The following is an 18,917-nucleotide window of genomic DNA, read 5'->3' on the forward strand; positions in this document are numbered from 1 at the left end:
CGTGTTTTGCCGATTTTTTTTTTTTAATTTTGTGCTTAAGATTACATACATACACTTTTTCTTTCTGAATATACTTGGAACTGGTGTTAATTTGTCTCTTGCAGATTGGCAACCAGTCCACTCGGAACGCCATCTAGTAAAAGTTGTTGGGGGTGTTGCAGGATGCCCTGATTCAGAACGCCATCGTCTCCCACATGATATTGACTCTCATGCATTTACAAAATTCACAAATATTTATTTTAAGGTTAGTTTAATCACATCAGTTATTGATGAATATAAAAATTTCAGGTTTTTAATTACAAGATAGTGAACATTATGACTTGTTTCATTGTTTGTAGTTTTGTATGTTTTAATCTTTGTTGTTACATGGTAAACTGGAAGTACTGGATACAAAGGTATTTAATCTATTCTAATTATAATTTTCAGCTCATTATAAGAAGGTAAAATATTTGTGTACTTCCAGTCACATCTTTGGGGAATGAAGCGTGAACCTATTAAGACACCTTTCCTGGCTAAGTCTAAGGATATGGATTACCAGGACTCGCTGGCTTTATTTAAACTGATACTGCGGTTTATGAACGACAACAATTTGAGTGGCAAGAAAGAGATTGCACTTGGAGACTACATTGTTAATAAGGTAAAGTTTTAATGTAGTTAGTAGTGATTTATGCTTCTACCAACCCCTGTTGAGAGCACTATTTTTTTTTTAGTGTTCTGTCTGACGACAGGTCCATACTGCCCTAATATTAATTTGTTTTTGTTTCCTTTGATTGTAAAAAAACTGTATGCTATTTCACGACATTTACTGTTCAGTTATCTCATAAATGTAATGTCCAAAAGTGGCAAGACTGTGAAGACTAATTGAGTCAAATAGACATTTGTTCTGCTACCTGTTATACTGTTACATTGTATGTTAACAGGGGATTGTTAATGAGAAACTACGGGACGAGGTTCTCTGTCAGCTGTGTAACCAAACTTGGAATAATGACAACGATGCAAACAACGAACGTGGCTGGCAACTCATGGCCAACTGTCTCTCAGTATTTCCTCCATCAAAAACTCTTTACAAATACCTTCTCAAGTAAGAACCTCATTTTAATCATAATCAGTCATATTTCATTATAATTTACTTTGCTGAAGTATTTCGCAGATAAATAAAATATCTGTGAATTAGGATGGCTAATCATAAAATAGGTTAATGTTTTTTTTCATACTATATGCCATTGATTGCAATAGAGATTAAATTTGGTATTCCTTAAAAATTACATTTTAAACAATTTCATAGGCCAAATACATAGTATTTTCTCTTTATTCAACTGTGCAAAGTTTATGGGTTTTCTGATTAAATCTTTGCAAAACCTTTTTATTATTGTATGAGAATACATTTATTTTATGCTATTAAGCCGTTGCATAATGAGATTTAAATTTACTTTGAACATTTGGAACAAACTTTTATTGTACTGTCTTGTATATTCTGTCAGATATCTTAGTATTGTGTACACAAATTTTTGTATGTTTGTTTACAACACGTTTCAACCTAGAAGAGGTCATAATCAAGTTTGTAGCTACATCTATGGTAAGAAATTTGTAAACACACATTATAAAAATTTGTGTGGGTAATTTGAAGATAGATACATAAATATTTGGAGCAAAGATTATTATTCATTGAAAAAGGTGACCTGACTCGATTACTCTGAATAGGTATGTGTCAGATCATGGGTACAATGGGTACAAGGCTGTGTGCCAGCGCAAACTACTTCAGTCATCCCGTATTGAGTGGCAGTTGGCACGTAACTACCCACCATGCCTGCTGGAGTGGCGAGCAAATCGTAAACGAGTCAACATGGCATTGCAAATATACTTTGCAGATGGTCAGTTCTTACTAATCATATGGTAATAATTAGAATTTAAATAAAAACTTCAACATTTAAAATAAATGAGCTTGCTTTTATTTTCTGACCCATGTAATTTCAAAATCCAGTGAGATGAGCAATGTCATCAGTTGGAGAATATTTTCAAATTAAATTGCAAAAATAAATAACCACTACAGATGAATTTACATAAAACATCAATCTGTCGTACATTGAATATAATAGTCCAATCTAGACTCCAATCACAGATGGGATGATATTGTAATGGATTTTAAAATAATAAAGTGAGAGTTTGTTACAGTGTAGTAGTTTTTCAATTTTGAGATCTCTTGCTATCACAGATGGAGATTACTGCAGCTCTGTGTTGTGTGATCTTTTTTTATCCTTGATTCTTCTTACATGATTACAGGTGAAATGGTCAGTGTGCCTGTGGAGTCATGGACTGGTGCTGAGGAGCTTTGCGGTCGAGCTGTTTGGGAACGAGGCATTACTGAGAGCTTGGGCTGGACCCTTTGTCTCTCAACAGGAACTGACAATGTAGATAGTTCTATGGATGGTTTGATCAAGGAGATAAATGGCCTGGACTACGTTCTTGACTTGATAGCAGAAATGGAACTGGCACCTGCGTTCCCAGCCTGTAGAAGCGGTTTCCTCCAGTCAGGTGGATACAGCAGAGGCCCCAGGCATGTCAGTAACAAGGTAAGGATGTATATCTACTGTATGAGTAGTTTATTTTTTTGGAATCTAAGTTCTTTAGCCCTTTTTTAATAAGACACTATAAAATGAAGATATATGCCTTTGATTAGTGTCATCCTGCAGATTTTCAGCTGTTAAACTGCCTCAGAAATACAGAATACATGCTGATTGTTTACATATAAGAAAAGGTTTTACATTAAGTCATCTTTATGATTATTATGCTCATTATTTGGCCACGCAGTATTACAAAACACATATTGTTTGATTCTTTCCACTGAACTGTTGGAATAAAGCCATCATTGTAAATTTATTTTCAGACTGACAAATCAGGCAGTGACTTTCATTTAATTTCTGTCTTGATTACCAATATTTTGTGAACTGTGGGGCCCATTTCTGCACTTGGCAGGTGCTGCTATCTGTTCTCTATATTATGAAGTATTCATCATATCCTTAACTGGTTGGAACAAAAGTTATGTAATCAAGTGAACTTTATACACTCCATAACATTTGTATTGCTTGCATATATTGTGTTTGTTAAAATCACATTAAAATTATTTATTTCCTAGATTTTAAATTTCTTATTTCCTCTTCATTTATTGTTACTTGTATTTTTGTATCTTGTTTGTCATTTGTATTTATGACTTTTTCTATTTCTGTTTACTCTTGTTTTACATATTTGTTCTGTAATTCTGTAGTTCTTGCTCGCATAGAAATTGACCTACTGAAATGTCATTGTGTATAGAATAGGAGGTAATGTGCAAGTAGCTGAGATCTGTGTAGTGCGTAGTAACCCAGTTGTTTCAATCGCTAGGTTCCGTCGTCACCAACAGCAGGGGCAGAATTGGAAATAGAGTCAGATGTACCTGCTCCATCATCTCCTCGTAGACCAGTGGTCCCACCCCCTGAACCTCCTGTGGTTAAGCAGCCTGTGAGTATATTGTGTATGCAAGTTTTTAGTTAATTCATGCAAGACAAGAATTACTACTTTTCTGCAGGATATGTCATTAACTTATTTTTTTGTAACAGGATCTAGATTTTTTCCTTACCGAAGAAAGTAATAAGGTGGTGTAACAAAGGTCTGTCACCACACATTATTCACATTGCATAATGCAATTATTGAACCCACCAAAAATGTTTGCTTCGGTTTCATATCCTAATTGCATGAACAAGGGCAGCAAGATTAATTCAGTTTGTTCCATGAGGCCAAAAGTTATTTTGAATGATACACAAATTTATGACTGTGACTCACGTTTTTCATTTCTTGTAGTATAAGGAAAGTAGACTAAAAATCTATTCTTGTAAAATTCCTTTTTAAACATTATTTTAAGATTAATATAAGAATGTGATTTCTATTCTTTACCAAATATTATTAGCATGATTAAATAAAGGAGGATAGGTTGAGTAGAGCATGTAGCATGAATGAGATCAATGAAAAATGCTTACCAAATTTTAGTGCAAATCCTGAATGGAAGAGTTAATAAGACATTCAAATATTTTATTCCAGCAGGCAAGAAAAGTATCTCATGAAGTAGTAAAAGATGTTAACCAGTGGGGTGAAAGCAGCAAAAATCACAGGGTGAGGTCACAGTCACGGGATCATACAGTGGAGAATGCTCTGTCACGCAAATCAGCACTTAATGACAGATACTTTGAAGATAAGGGACGCAGTAGGAGTCTGGACAACCTCCTGGAATCGGTCAGTTTTTTTTTATGAGTAATTCTATAGTGTGATTTTTATTAAAATTATCTCTGAAGTTCATGCCATGAGTAGTTCACTTTGAGTAATTTTGTGTGTCTACACACACACATTTTTCTTGTTTATATTTCAGGAAATTGTAATGAAAACATGTATTTGATGAATTTGCAGGAGTTACCAGCGCCTAGAAAGTTGGATAGCCTGGGTCTGTCCCAAAGCAGGCTGAATGAGCGATATCACTCAATGGAGAAGGTGAATGCCAGCCACAGTGATGTGTCTATGCTGCTAAATGCTGTAAGCAACAAAGAGTATATGACGAAGGCTGAAGCCCTGCTGGAGGAGCAGCTGGAGTCAGTGTCTCAAAGAGGAGAGAGCAACCATCGCAAATACAGCCTTCTGGATAGCAGCAGGTATGCACTGTTTAGACTGAGGCACAGTAAGGTACTGTAAAGTATGCCAGGCATCAAAATCACTCTGTGATGTTTCTCTGATGAAAGATATATTTTTGCACATGTAACTGGATAGACCTGCTCTGGGGCCCACCCAGCCTCCTATTCAATGGGTACTGGGGTCCTTTCCCGGGGGTAAAGCACAGCCAGGGCATGATGCTGACCACTTACACCCATCTAGTGCCGAGGTCAGAATGAGTAGGAGCTATACCTCCACTCCCCCCAAGCGCCTACATGGCGTATGGTGGGACAGCGTTACATTACTCTCATGTAACTGGATGTATATTGGTTTCACTTGTTTCTGGTAACCAGTGTGTTTCAATAAGAAATGGCATGAGGCATCTTCAGAATATTTTACCACGCAACATCTGCATCAACAATTCTGGTGCTACTATGAGCTTCAAGTTTATGGACATCATACAAGCAGACATATAATTTAAATACATAAATAATGCTAGTATCTTATTTCATGTTATATAATGGTCTTTTGTAACATATTGTAGAGAAATACAGTTAACATTTTTGTATGTATTGATGAAATTGTATAATAATTATTACGTCTTCTTTTACCATTTCTAGGGGAGGTGATCTAAATTTAAATGGGCGTAGTCCATCATCAGGCGTTCTGGACCAACTACCATCAGACCTATTGGGTGGTGGTAGCAATCATCGGGATGATATGGATTTTGATTATCCTGATTTGGCAAGTCAGACTCGCAGTGAGGATGACAAAGGCAGCTACATCAAGGGTCATCCAAGGTGTGATTCTTTAATTTTTGTCTTCTTAGTGAAAATGGAGGAATAGAATACATTCCATCACTTAACTTTTAATAAAGTTGCTATTATTTAGTTGTAACTGAGTACACTTATATGCCATTAAAAGAAAAGTAATAAATGTTCTCATATTGTAATACACAGGACTTCAGATTTAATACTTGCATCTACTAGCCACTTTAAAAGTCCACTCACTTGTATGTTTAGATTAAAGCTAAATATTTTCCCACCATTAGCCTCCATTTGTTGCCCATGGTGACAAGGCAGGTGTATTTCTGACATCATGCTTATACATATACATATTCACTTGCATGGACATGGTTGCCTTCTTTTATGCTTACCCTGAAATTGTCATCTGCTAACACATTTGCTTTGGCATAACGTTTCTATTCAGTTGCAGAACATAGGATGTCTTCTTCTGGATGGAATCAAATTAGGAACAGCAAGTTCTGAAAATGAAGTATTGTTCAAAAAAAATTTTGTTTCACACTGGTAGACTTGTTTTTTAGATTTGCTTTTTTATTCATACAGGTTTATCAAGTCTCAGTATGCTGGCAAGAGGGCAGCACCAGGGAGCCATTCTAGTCGAGCATACATAGAGACTCGCAACTCAGAGAAGTCAGACTATGGAGCTAAGTCCTCTGCTCTGTCAGATACAAGTGAAGCTCCATCTCTCGGTAAGTCCATAAGTTCTAGGTGTCGAGTAACGCTTGCATAGTTGTGCTCAAAGTGAACCTAATTTTGGTTATATGTATGTTTGAACCAGGAGCAGCAAAACAGTAATAATAATCGCATTCGTCAACATGTGTATGGAATGATTTTTCAAAGCCATTTTCATGCCCTCATTTATAGAATAAATGGAAAAAGCTGCGTAATTTTATCATGCTATGAGTTTGATGGTTTGAATTTAAAACAAATGATTTCTTTGCAGCATCACATGTTCGTAGAGTGCGTGTTCCCTCACAGGCATCAGATGTGGACCAGTTTCTGGATGACCTGTTCATGCCAGTACTGGATGGTAATTTGGATGAGCTGTCTGATGCTCGTTCACTGGCTGCATCCATCAAGGGTGGTGGAGAGTTGAGTAAGAATGGGGCTGAACAGCAAAGAACACGTAGACTGTCTGATAGCAGCAGTCTGGTTGATGATGAGGTGGCTACTCTTACAGGATCGTCTGCTGCATCAACACTCAGGTACATGCAACAGAACTGCTGCTTATGCTTGTCTTCTTGGTTGTAGTGCCTCCATCATCAGGGCACTTATCTCCCTGATAATTATGATGGAGTTAGCCAGGACCTCTGAAATGGCGAACTACATAGTGCAACAACCCAGAAGTTACTCACTACTGTGAGAACCTCAAATCCTACTATGAACGTTTACTGTTTATGTCTCATTGTTCAAGCAAAGTGAGCATGTATGAGTATTTGATTAATTTTTGTGTTGCAGGTGGCCACATGGTAGAGATCAGTCAATGGAAAATGTTGATGACTACATAACTGACCTTTTCAAACCAATATTTGTGAATGCCAGTTTGCAACGCCTCACAACGGCAGTGACGTTAGCAGGAGCTATCAAAGGTGGTGGAGGAATGGATTCTCACCAGGTGACTATTACTTACCTTATCTTACAGTTTAGATATTGTAATTTTTTTATCTGTCCTTATAAAAATATGTTGGAGTATTTTTACTGGCAAAAAGTTCCAAATTTCAGTGATACATTTTTGACTGTTTTTAATGACATAAAATATCACATTGTAGAATTTTGTGGAGGTAATACAATGTAAGTGTTAAAGAACAGGGAAGAATTAAATTAAGAAGTCTGCTTTTAGTGATTAATTGCATCTTGCTGTAATATAAACTCTGAAGTGACAAATAAATGCATCACCATGTTTTTGTGTTTAAAGTTTCACATCAATTAGTGTTTTGCTTCCATGAATGATATGATTGAGAAAGGGAGTAGCTTGAAATGTACATAAATTAATAACATAATTTAGAATTGTAGAGGTAATTTCACTGGCCTTCTCTGCATTAGGTACTGAATTACAAACCAGCTGGATTGAGTGCAGATTTTTCTGCGTTCCTGCCTCATCTTTTATGATTGATTGATAGAAGTCTGTGAATTTTATGAATATGATGCCACATTAATTTGTAGGTTTCCTCTCCTGGCCATCGTCTTTATTATAGTCACTATCATTCAGAGAGAAATGGATGTCTGACCCATACCCTCTCCCAGCAACATGATCAAGAGATGACACCTGTAAATTCGAGTGTAAATAGTTAATCTCTTTGATTCTTTAAAGATCTGTGACAGTGATTTGTTTATTATTTATTTAGTGTTCTGTCTGACGACAGGTCCATATGAACAGGATTGTTTATTATAGGAACATTATGTTGGAAAAATTTGTTCAAATATACCTCAGACAATGGATGATGTCCAACATAATGTTCCTGTAGTAAATCCATTTGTTTGGATCTGTTACCTACATATATGGTCTGTGATGACCTCCCTGGTCTCTGCCCTTCTAGGCAAAGGTGTAGAATCCATTTCTGAGGTGGTATCACCCATGGGTTGGATTTTGTTATTGTCATTCATTGGTTGATCATGAAAATGATGGCCAGCACCGGGGTGATAACACTGATGATGGAAGTAGTAAGCACCTTAGTATCTCCCAGATTGCATCGTGCAACATCCCAGAAGGCATTCATATTTGTGCTCATTACCACAAGAACCTGAAATCTCACAAAATAATCATTATTTTCCAGACACCTCAGAGTCAGACGACCGCTGCATTTGGTTTTACACCTATTGCCAACATGACATCACCTACCCCTGTTATGATGTCAGGGATGATGTCCCCACCACCTATGATGGTGCCAACTATCCCTGTTTATGCTCCCGCAGGTATCTTGTTAACACAATATGTTTTTGTGGCGGTTTTATTAAAATGGGTAGGACATGCAGTACCCGTGGTATGGATGAGAAATGAATACCACTTGGGAGACCTAGGCATGGATTGGAAGGGTAATATTAAAGTAGATATGAGAGTGTGGATTGGATGTATCTGGCTCAGGATAAGGTCCACTGCCAGGCTCTTGATAAAACAGTGATGAACTTTTGGGTTCTACAAATGGTATGGAATATCTTGTCCAGCTGGGGACATCTTGCTCCGTGGAGTCAGTCAGGTAGGTTGGTAGGTACTTAACAACATTGTTTTAGACTCCTTTTATACTTAAGAAAGGAAGAGCTTGCAAGAAATCGAAAGGGAAATTCTGCAGAAAGATGAGAGGGTGGAGACTTCATCCATTGATCTGTATAAAATGGAAATTGTACCAGAAGAAGAAGAAGAAAATTATTTTTTTCTTGCTATGTGTAGTTAGCGTTGTATTTCGAGTAAAGGTCTGGCTTCTTGTATGTTCTATTTTCTGCTTAATGTGAATGAATATATTTCTGTAAAACTGTAATACCTGCTTGCAAAGCATGCATGTACTGTTTGTTTATCCTATATTGTTTTACAAAATATAGAAGTTTAGAGCTCAGATTATTTACCACATTAAGAACCAAATGGCATAAAGATGAACTTGAAAAATATGGACAGTATTTAAATCCTCTGTAAATTTTCCTGAGAATTAATCCTTACTGGAAATTTTTGTTTCTTGTCATGATGAGTGTGTCTGTGGAACTACATTTGCTGATGGGACCATTGTGCATCCCCCAGATAAAATATGGTTGAATAAGGAGCATCAGTGGAATGATATTGAGAGTGGAAAACTATATCCTATTGTGACATTTTCTACCACAAATCCTACATGGACTGTCCTGGGAGTAAACCCATGGCTTTGTGGTGAGAGGTCAGTGACTAACTGTCTTCCTAATTTTAGAAGTATAATAAGATTTTTTATTTCTTTTGTTTGAAAATGATTGGGGACACAGACAAAATGGCTACCTTATGTATTTTATTCATGTTACCTAGAAGTGTTAATTGTATCTGATGCTGATATGCCAGCCACACAGATCTGCATGTGATGTTACCAAGTATAGCAAACAGAAAATGGTTCCTCTTTATATGTGTATTTAATGTGGTAGATTTTCTGACCCCTTAAACTTCACATAGCTTTTGTTTTGCGTTACCTTCCTGTTGAGTGTGTTTTAACTGTATGAACTTGCCTAACCTGGTGCTTTCTGTATGTCCTGTGTGTTTGTTTGGCTGTCCTGTCTTATCATCGTCCTGATGGCTATTCAGCCCAGTCATCTGGTAGCTTAACATACATGGGGCCTGCAGGGGGTATGGCTGGTGCTGCTCAAGCTATGGCTGCCATGCCACAATTCTACTCAACTCCAGTGTCTGCAGACCAAGCTGGTTTCATGCCAATTCCAATATACAACATGCAAGGTACAGTAATTACTTGCAAAGTTGTAGACTACAAGCGTTGCTTCAGTATTTAGTCATTCTGTGATTTCTGAATATCAGAGCCCCATAGTTCAAGGCTTCAAATCTGCTATTCCCATTCGATAAAGCATGAAACAAAGACTGAATTCAAACTGGTCAAGAAGTTTCATAATTCCAGTGAGTTTTTCAAACTTAGTGGACTCCGAATGTAAATCGCCATACTGTGCTATCCCATTTTATCAACCATTTAGATATAACAAGATTTTCTTTATTCTGTGTACAGGTATGAGCCTTCCAACATTTCCAACACCAGGACAGCAGCAGGCAGGTTCTGCAGGAGTGGATCCAGCAGTAGCAGTGTATCAGCAGAACCTGCAGCGTGCATTTCTGCAGTCAGCAATGGCACAGAACATTCAAATCCAGCAGCAGCTGCTTGCGCAGAATCAGGCATTGCAACAGATGCTTGTTCAACCCACTCTGACAGCCCAACAGCAAACCCCAGTGAGTACTCATCCTCTTCAGTCCATCAATACACATGGATGAGTTGTCCAGACATTGAGGCACTCCACACAAATCAGAAAGTTAAACTATCACAGTCATTGGAAGCAAGCTGTACAAAATTCATTGAACATATTTTATATTATTTAATTTACCCTTTGGCAACTGTGAATCATGGAAAGCATAAAATAAATTCCATTTTTCATGTGTTATACAGTTTTTAACTTAAGTGGTATAAAATGTTTGTCTTATAAAAATACCAAATCAATGAAGAGTATAATGTCAACTTACAAATTTCTTGTTTTGTGAAAATTTGTGTACATAATTTATTTATGCAGATGAACAACTTTTTATGATGAACAGCAAGATATTTTGAGGTAAAACGTACTATGGATAATGCTTCGATTACAGTATGTACCAAACAAGGTGGTACACACGGCAAAGGGATCTAGGAGAGGCATTGGGCAGAACTGAAGATATTCACAAGGCCTGGCATGTTTCTATTATAATTAAAAATAATTAGTTACACTGAAAAAAGAAGATTAATTTTTGAAATTCATTAACCTATGAATTCATTAAACATGGAATTAATGTATACTGGATACTGGGGACGACCCGTTCTTCAAGTGCCTGAGCACTGCGGGTCCCAACTTTTCGTTGGATTGATGTATAGACATTCGGTAGGACTCCTTGGACGAGGGATCGGCCCATCGCAAGGTCTCTACTTGTACACAAGACAGCTCAACACAGAAAAACGCAGACAAACATCCATGGCTTGAGTGGGATTCGAACCCACGGTCCCAGCGACCAAGCGGCACAAGGCCCACGCCTCAGACCGCGTGGCCACTGCGGACCCAATTAATGTATACAGAAATGAGAATTAGTTGTTCTTTTTGTAAAAGTTCTTGATTTGGTTTCATTATTATTTTTCTTGTTTCCTGTGGACATATATTTCCCCATTGCAAATTATGCACATTATTGGTGGTAGCTTGCACCAGTCTTGAAGTGCTATTGCATGCGTACCATTTTGCACCTTTTGTGTGTGCCATGAATCAATGTGATGCAAGTTTTTCTTCTCTGTGGGATGCACATATACTTAACCAAATGGTGACATTGAGGAAGCTAACATTTAACAGTTATTTCACAGTGGCATGATCCTGGATTTATGCAATTCTGTTCATAAACAGTGCTCTCCAACGTCTGTTGGTGCATGGAACACCAAACGTCTTATTTCTCTGACATGTTTTAGTGCTGTAATTTGGTTAATAATAAAACTCATTCTCACCATAAAGAAAGAACTTTATATTTTAGAAGAATATAGATTCTTTTAAAACACGAATTTTAGGATTTGTTTTTACTTTTTACCTGAGAATGCAATGATGTTTTTATATTTCTTTATTACAGTATTATTAAATATGATTTTGAAGAAGATGTGCAGCTTCAGTCTGTAGATAATCTGATGTTCATACATTTATAAATGAAGATGGTAAAATACGTAGACACTAAATCATTTACACTTCATGCTCCTCAATTAACTGAATTTTTCTAACACAGATAACCAGCCTAATAAGTTGTACGTTAATAACCTATAACAACTGTAATTTAATTTTCTTTGTATGGTTAATTATTTTGTTAGAACTATATCAATCTGAGACAGATTGTAGGAAATACTCGAAAATTCTGTTCATTTTGGAAATTAATGATATGGCAGAATGCTTCAAACTTGTGAAGACATAATCAGCTCGTGTTTTGCGTAAAGGTTTCCATTCCAATATATGCTCTAGTATAGTGATTGTATAATGGTAATTTATCTTCAGTTACACTTTCCAGCTGTTTAAATAATTCAGTTGTTAAAACTTGGTAAGACATTTGATTGTACAAAATTTTCCAAGTGTCCTCGTCTGTTTGTTCCTGAAGTTTAATTGTGATATCATTTAGTTCAAGGCATGTATAAAATGGTTCAAGGTGAAGATGGATAGGTTTCATTTCTCTTCTGGCTTCTGTCTGTGAAAGAGGTGACACGTGTCGCACGATTATTCTAGGGTATGCACGTGCTCAGCATGTCAGGAGCTGCTCCTCCTCCTCCTCTCTCTCACCAGATGGCAGGGCTGATGCAGCCCCCAACATTTGATACACTAGGCAGGAACTCAAAGGTACTCTCTGCATGTTCTTCATCCGCTGACTCGTCTTGAGCTCCTATTGCCTTTCACTTTTCGCCCGTACTTCCATAAGCACTCTGAAGTATGAAGTACCTATGTTATATGCCCTTGTCTTAATTGTCATAATTTGTAGGTTTGTTTTCATAGTTTAACATCCTACACTTTTTCTGTGCTACTTGTAATCATAATGGATATTACAATTATGCAAGCCATGATGCTTGGTCATTATAGTGATTGGCCAAGGGCTGGATAACGGGTTTGATCCGTAGCAGAGACAGATTTTTTTCTTTTCCACCATATATAAATATAATGAAATATTACAGGCTGAAAATTAATTTGAATTTGTTTCATTTTGAAAACTTAAATTCTGTTGTTATGATTCTTTTATAATTTAAAGGATTTCTTACTTGTCTTACATACTGTAGAGCATAACTTAAATGTTTCCATTCGTGATGAATACTTCAGAGTGTAATTTCAAATACCATACTAATATTTTCAAATTTTATTTAAATGTAACACATGTACATATTTAAAATAAATATTAAAATCATCTGCATTCACAGGGCACAACTTATACTGTACAAAAGTTAGAATTACATCTGTTTAGTACTTTTCCTGCATGTTGTCACTTTGAAATGCATTTCAGAAGCTTTTTGTTGTGACTGAATAAATTATAATTTAATGGGTGAATAGCTGAGAGAATGAGATGGTTTTACTGTTGGAGGTATCCTTCAGAGAGCCAGAGAATGGTGAACTGTGGTCGACTGAGAAGCGAGGTGGTTCTAGTGCTGCGATGGCACCCGTCTCAACAGGCATGCCACTACAACAGCAGATTCCTCCCCCTCCACTTCCTCCCAAGTCCCACTTTAATCCAGCTTCACCATATCAACAACAGAACCCAAATTTTGTCAAACATGAAACTACAGTCAAAGCACAGGTAAATTCAAGATTAATCAGAAAATAGCAACCTATCTGCATAATTAGTTAACATAATTAAAGCATTGAAGTCCAAAGTTAGACTAGGTAGGAGTTTTAATCTTTCATCAAATAAAGTAATTCTCTGAAGGAATGACGGGTGTTGCAGTAAGAGTCAAAAGCAAGAAAATGGCTCCTAATCAGCCTTTCATTGAACAAAAGAAGTAAAAGAAATTATTTGTTAGTTTGTATTAAGCCACATTTTTAACATTCATAAAAGTGAAAACATTAACCGTTGATTACATTTGAACAGAAAATATGTTCCAAACTAATGTAACAGAAGCAATTTCAATGCATGATTGTATTACATTTAATAGGTATAGTGGTAATGTGCTTATAAGATTGCATGATCTGGTGGTGATTAACACAGTTACAATATTTGAGAAGAGGATTGATTGCCTTACTATAGGTTCATCGTTCGCAGTCGCCTCCAAACCAGCTGCGTCTATCTCCCACTCGGAAACTCAGCCCTACCAAGACTGCAGGTTCAGGCAACCCTCAAGCAGCTTTCACTAATGTGCTGAGTGAACTCAAGTCCAGGAGAAGCTCCACAGAATCTGGGTACTCAAACAAGGTAAGCAGTCTTCGATGTTAATGTGTGTGTTTAGTGACTGATTTGTCTTTTCATATCTTACCTCTTTTCCTGTGCTTTGTGTAGTCAGTCAGTCTGTCAGCCAGCGAGCCAGCCAGAAAGTTAGGTAATTCCTAAAAGAATATAATTTTAAAGTAAAAATCAACTAACTGTGTATTAGATTATTGCGTGCATGAATAAATAAAACTCACAAAAATTGCTGGATGTTAAATTTACAAAACACTTTTGTAGAATCTTATAAGTACTTAAAATTGAGAAATATTCCCATAAGTGTTAAAATCATGCAACAAAACTTTCAACAGCATAGAAGCCATGCAATGCAACATACAATTTCAGTTGCAACACTATGCGGACCAATAAGAATGTGAGATTTCAGATTCTCACAGTGACCAGTATGAAGATGGCTGTCTTGTGGGTTGTTGTGCTATGTAGTATGGTAGATGTTTACAGACACTTCAGAGGTGTTTGCTACTTCCATCATCAGGACAGATATTGAAATTATATTTATAAACCAAATCAGTAAGAGAATCACAAAGTCCAAGAATAGGAATGGTTATATTTTGTATATTTTAACCTAGCTGAATTGTTTATTGCTATATTAGTTGTTTTTCCATAGCAGAGAATTTTTATACGAGTAGGTTTTCTATATTTTTATTACTTTAACAACCATTGTTTTTATATTATGGTAATAGTTTTGGTTTGTGTCTATGCTTACAGATGAATTCTTCTGGAAATGCACCCCCTCCTCCCCCTCCAATGCCCCCACCACCTGAACACATGGATCCATCAGAAACACGCCCCTTCCTGGATCCTTATGGTCGAGCCAAGACAGTAAGAATCGGCAAGTGGCGATGGCCTCCTCCTAAGACGGATCAAGATGAAAGTTCAGATAGCTTTCTGCAGTTCAAGATGAGACAGCATCAGCGCAAAACAACACCACAGCAGCAGCTAAACTCACAGGTTTGTTTAGTACTCAACTGAAATAGATGCTCTGGAAATTTTGCTCACATAGTTTTGTCAAAAGTGTTCATGCATTACTTTCTGTAGTTATTTCTTGTATAAATGTTGTCATCATTATAGCATCATGGTCAAATAGTTATCATTTATCATCCTTTCCCAGTTTATCATTTGCGATCATTCTCCTATTCATTTTAATTAATAATTTCTGCAGTTGAGATTAAGTAAACTAAGAACTAAATAAACATTATTATTCATCATTATTATCATTGCCTTTTGATGAAGTTACAAATAACTTTGCTTTTAATTTACAGCAGTTCTTAATTCCAGATCTCAGCATAAAAACTTGCTCTTGTCAGTTGATATGGATATGCATGTCACTGTTTATATGCCAATTCACCATTTCAATATATAACATTTATTTTTTTAATTGTATATTTTATTATGTGTTTTTCAGTAATAATTTATTTCAGACTTATGTGGTTTCAGGTACTGAATCTTGTTACATAACCTACAAAGTCTAAATTGTTGATTTTAATGACATATCATTTAATGTATCTAGTGTTCGGGAGGGGACATCTAGGTAGCTATGAAATCAGAGTCAGTGCAGTGACATTAATGTAACAAAAGCATGTTCGCAGCAGAGTTTGAATTTGCAGCTATTCAGAAGTCTGGCTTACATCTGTTCTCTGACATGAACTTTTATTTTCAATTGTCCTGCCAACTGAATTATTAGATGTTCATGAAGATACATTATTTCTGCAGGAATTTGGTGAGCTGTCAGAAGGTATTGAGTGGGAAGAATTTGAAATCACTGGGTCACCTGGTGCTGCCAGTCATGAACGATCACCACCAGCCAATGCAGGAGTAAGTAGGAAGGATAGTCGATCAGGGAATGCAGGTCACCACAGACTGCTTGATGGCAAAGACAAGAATTCTGTAAGGTGAGGATAATACAATACATGCGATTTTTGTGTGTGGTTGGTAACATATACAAAATTAGCCGTTTTATTAATGAAATTGTTTCCCAGGTCATAGAAATAACAGTAAAATGTTGTAACATACACAATTTTTATGTCATACTCTATTTTTTATTTACGTTCAAGACATGTAGATGTACATACCACTAACATGCAGTTTGAAATAATGATTTTATTTAAATGAGAATAAACTTCTGTTTACATTATGGTCAACAAGCATATTAGAAGAACCTAGTGATGGAGGCATGAAGTATTTAATGAAATGTTTGTTATCTTCTACAAGAATACATGGTACAGTATTCGAGAAAGTTGTCGTCTTTATACTTGCCACTGTGAGAAGCTGAAATCTCACAATTTAGTCATTCATTTGTGTTAATTGATATGCAAGAGTTTCATCCAGTTATTTATATCTGTTATGTTTTGTACTTGTCTATGACATGTATTTTGATGTTTTCACAGAGCGTTTGAAGTTGGGGCAGCTCGCCCAAGCCCAGGCAGCATAGGGAAGCTGCATATCAGCAGTGAAATGCGAACAAAACTTGAAATGGTCACCGCCAATCACAGTCTCAGGTAACTATAAAAGACATAGTCTGCACAAACACACTCAGTTTTGTCTGTCTTATCAAGAAATTTATTAGTTCAGCTTAGCGTTGGCCATAAAAGTGAATGTAAATATTTGTAATATCTTAGTAAAATAGGGTTGGGGTGTGGATTCGACTCTTCTGGCTCATGATATGGGCTGGTGGCAGGCTTTTGTGTACACAGCAATGAACCTTTGTTTCTTTCAAAATTCATTTTATTAACATAAATATGGCATTCTGTGACTAATCTCTCAGAACTGTGTATGCATTTCTTGTTAATATAGTGATTTATTAAATGTAAACGTGCCTTAAAGCTATTTTAATCTCTTCTATACACACCTACATTTACTCCACATATTATAACCCTGAAGTCCACACTCAGAAGTACAGCAGTGTTATGAAAATATATTATGCATGTTGAAACAGTGCAGAAGTAGCATGTAACTAATGAAAATCTGAAATTCTGAAGGGCAAGCAATAAGCCAGAGAAGCCTGGTGTGATCCCCTCAAAACGAGATGACTCATCTCCACCTAGTCCTCACCGACCTGTTAAAAAACTGGAGGACAACAGAAGATTGATGCTGGAGCAGCAGTTGGGTAAGAACAGGCAACCATTTATATAAATGTGCACAGATTAATTTAATTTTATTAAACTGTGATTAATTCCAAACTATTAGATCCACTGAAAGGGTCATGTATCGTCGTGCAAGAAAATGGAAGACAATTTGTGAGGCTCCCAGTTGAGAAACTCTGATATATATTATCAAAAATTATATGTTTATTATTTTCAAGAAAAGAATGTTTGCTGTTTCAGCTTTGTGGAACATTATTAGCTCAAAAATGCTGCTATTACTTTCATGAAGTTACAAAAAATGTACAAATGAACTTCTGTTATGATTTATTTTCCATCAAAATATTCTATTATATTATTGTAGTCTTAATTTTAATTTTATAATATATATAGTTTGTTATTAGCATTTGTTAGAGTTAATAGAATTTATTACACTCTTTGGTCCTCATGATGAATATTAGTGTACTTAGTAATTTTGTTTGATGGACTATTTTTAATAATGCAATTTGGAGTAAATAGTAAAATGTATTGAATTTTTGTGAAAGAAAACAAAATGAAGAATTAACATTAAACAAGATCAAAAAATTTAATTTTCTGCAGCTGGACGCTGGGATTCTGTAGACTCTGTTGACATTTTAACATCAACTCCACTGAGGGGTGTGAGCAAAGAGGAACGTTCTGAAGTGCAGCAGACAAACATCGTCCGCAGTCAGGTCAGTGAACCGACTCTAACATCAGGAAGTTATTTGTAGACTGGGAACCAGACGTCATGAATTATGTATAAAAGGATGGGACAGCATTTAAAAGACTTGTGTATTTTACCCACATCACATCCTTAACACTGGGTCAATGTTTCTTACCAACTGTCTTCAAGTTTTATGTAACCTTTGTTGGCTGTAAATCGTGGTTTATGTGCAGTCCAGGCGTTCGTACATTGCAGTAGCGTGCCACTCAATTGTTATATCCGAAGATAATAATCTGGCTGGCAGCCCTATAGTACAGGGGTTTAAATCTCCTATCCCTGTAGATAGAGGTTGTGTTAATGCAAATTAGTACCTAGTAGCTTTCCAGAAATTTATAAGTCTAATTATCCTACCACATAGTAGCTTCATAATCTTTATAATAATAGTTAATTTGGTTTGACTTTATTGTTAAATGCTTTATCTTGGAGCTAGTATATGGTTTTTTAACAGGTAGAACGGATGGAAAAAACCACACCACGATTTGAAGATAAATCAGCTGTGTTGAGCAGCGGTAGTGCTTGGGATAAGACGGGTATATCCAGTAGTGGTTGGGACAAAGTTGGGATGTCTGGAAGCCCATGGGACAAACCCGGTATTTCTGGTAGTGCATGGGACAAGTCTGGAATTATTGGTAGTGGTTGGGACAAGCCAAGTGGATGGGATAAAGCCCCTCTATCTGTTGGGAGTGGCTGGGGTGAGAAGCCTGTCAGCAACAATAACAGTGGCAACTGGAGACCAGCTCCACCCCCACCTCCAGTCACGCCACACTTCATAGAGACATCACCGCCAGCTGCCTCCAGAACTGGCAGCTTCTATTCTCAAGGGTAAGTGTGTGTTTGATGGAAAACAGGTCATGTGCTCAGAGAAAAGCTTAAAGGCAAGGGGAACAAGAAGACGGTAACTTCATGTGCATTTCTCTTGAACTCTGTAATGAAAGGATGGCACAGACACAGTTTGAAATGGTTTTGCTGGAGTTACTTATTTAGCT

The 18,917-nt window shown here is 36.6% G+C and overlaps 1 protein-coding gene across 8 annotated transcripts in view; it reads left to right on the forward strand.

Annotated features, from left to right (window-relative positions):
- The window catches only part of Myo10A (unconventional myosin 10A), a 95,811-nt gene that overhangs the window by 43,878 nt on the left and 33,016 nt on the right, over positions 1-18,917 (forward strand). For 5 of the 8 annotated variants that reach the window (XM_087342532.1, XM_087342524.1, XM_087342525.1 and 2 more), the window contains 24 exons: positions 105-244; positions 464-637; positions 921-1,081; positions 1,702-1,871; positions 2,281-2,570; positions 3,379-3,495; positions 4,072-4,263; positions 4,435-4,673; positions 5,292-5,471; positions 6,018-6,163; positions 6,418-6,679; positions 6,933-7,089; positions 8,249-8,387; positions 9,727-9,876; positions 10,157-10,374; positions 12,414-12,524; positions 13,255-13,467; positions 13,915-14,079; positions 14,815-15,057; positions 15,820-15,998; positions 16,494-16,604; positions 17,085-17,212; positions 17,787-17,899; positions 18,380-18,753. In XM_087342532.1, coding sequence (XP_087198658.1) covers positions 105-244; positions 464-637; positions 921-1,081; positions 1,702-1,871; positions 2,281-2,570; positions 3,379-3,495; positions 4,072-4,263; positions 4,435-4,673; positions 5,292-5,471; positions 6,018-6,163; positions 6,418-6,679; positions 6,933-7,089; positions 8,249-8,387; positions 9,727-9,876; positions 10,157-10,374; positions 12,414-12,524; positions 13,255-13,467; positions 13,915-14,079; positions 14,815-15,057; positions 15,820-15,998; positions 16,494-16,604; positions 17,085-17,212; positions 17,787-17,899; positions 18,380-18,753 — 4,372 coding nt within the window. The remainder of the gene's footprint in view (positions 1-104; positions 245-463; positions 638-920; positions 1,082-1,701; positions 1,872-2,280; positions 2,571-3,378; positions 3,496-4,071; positions 4,264-4,434; positions 4,674-5,291; positions 5,472-6,017; positions 6,164-6,417; positions 6,680-6,932; positions 7,090-8,248; positions 8,388-9,726; positions 9,877-10,156; positions 10,375-12,413; positions 12,525-13,254; positions 13,468-13,914; positions 14,080-14,814; positions 15,058-15,819; positions 15,999-16,493; positions 16,605-17,084; positions 17,213-17,786; positions 17,900-18,379; positions 18,754-18,917) is intronic. The other 3 variants (XM_087342526.1, XM_087342529.1, XM_087342528.1) reach the window with 3 other exon arrangements.

Source organism: Zootermopsis nevadensis, unplaced genomic scaffold (assembly GCF_977971745.1).
Source record: "Zootermopsis nevadensis isolate Lab colony 2312 unplaced genomic scaffold, Znev_1.0 Znev_ptg000003l, whole genome shotgun sequence".
NCBI classification, from domain to species: Eukaryota; Metazoa; Arthropoda; class Insecta; order Blattodea; family Termopsidae; genus Zootermopsis; species Zootermopsis nevadensis.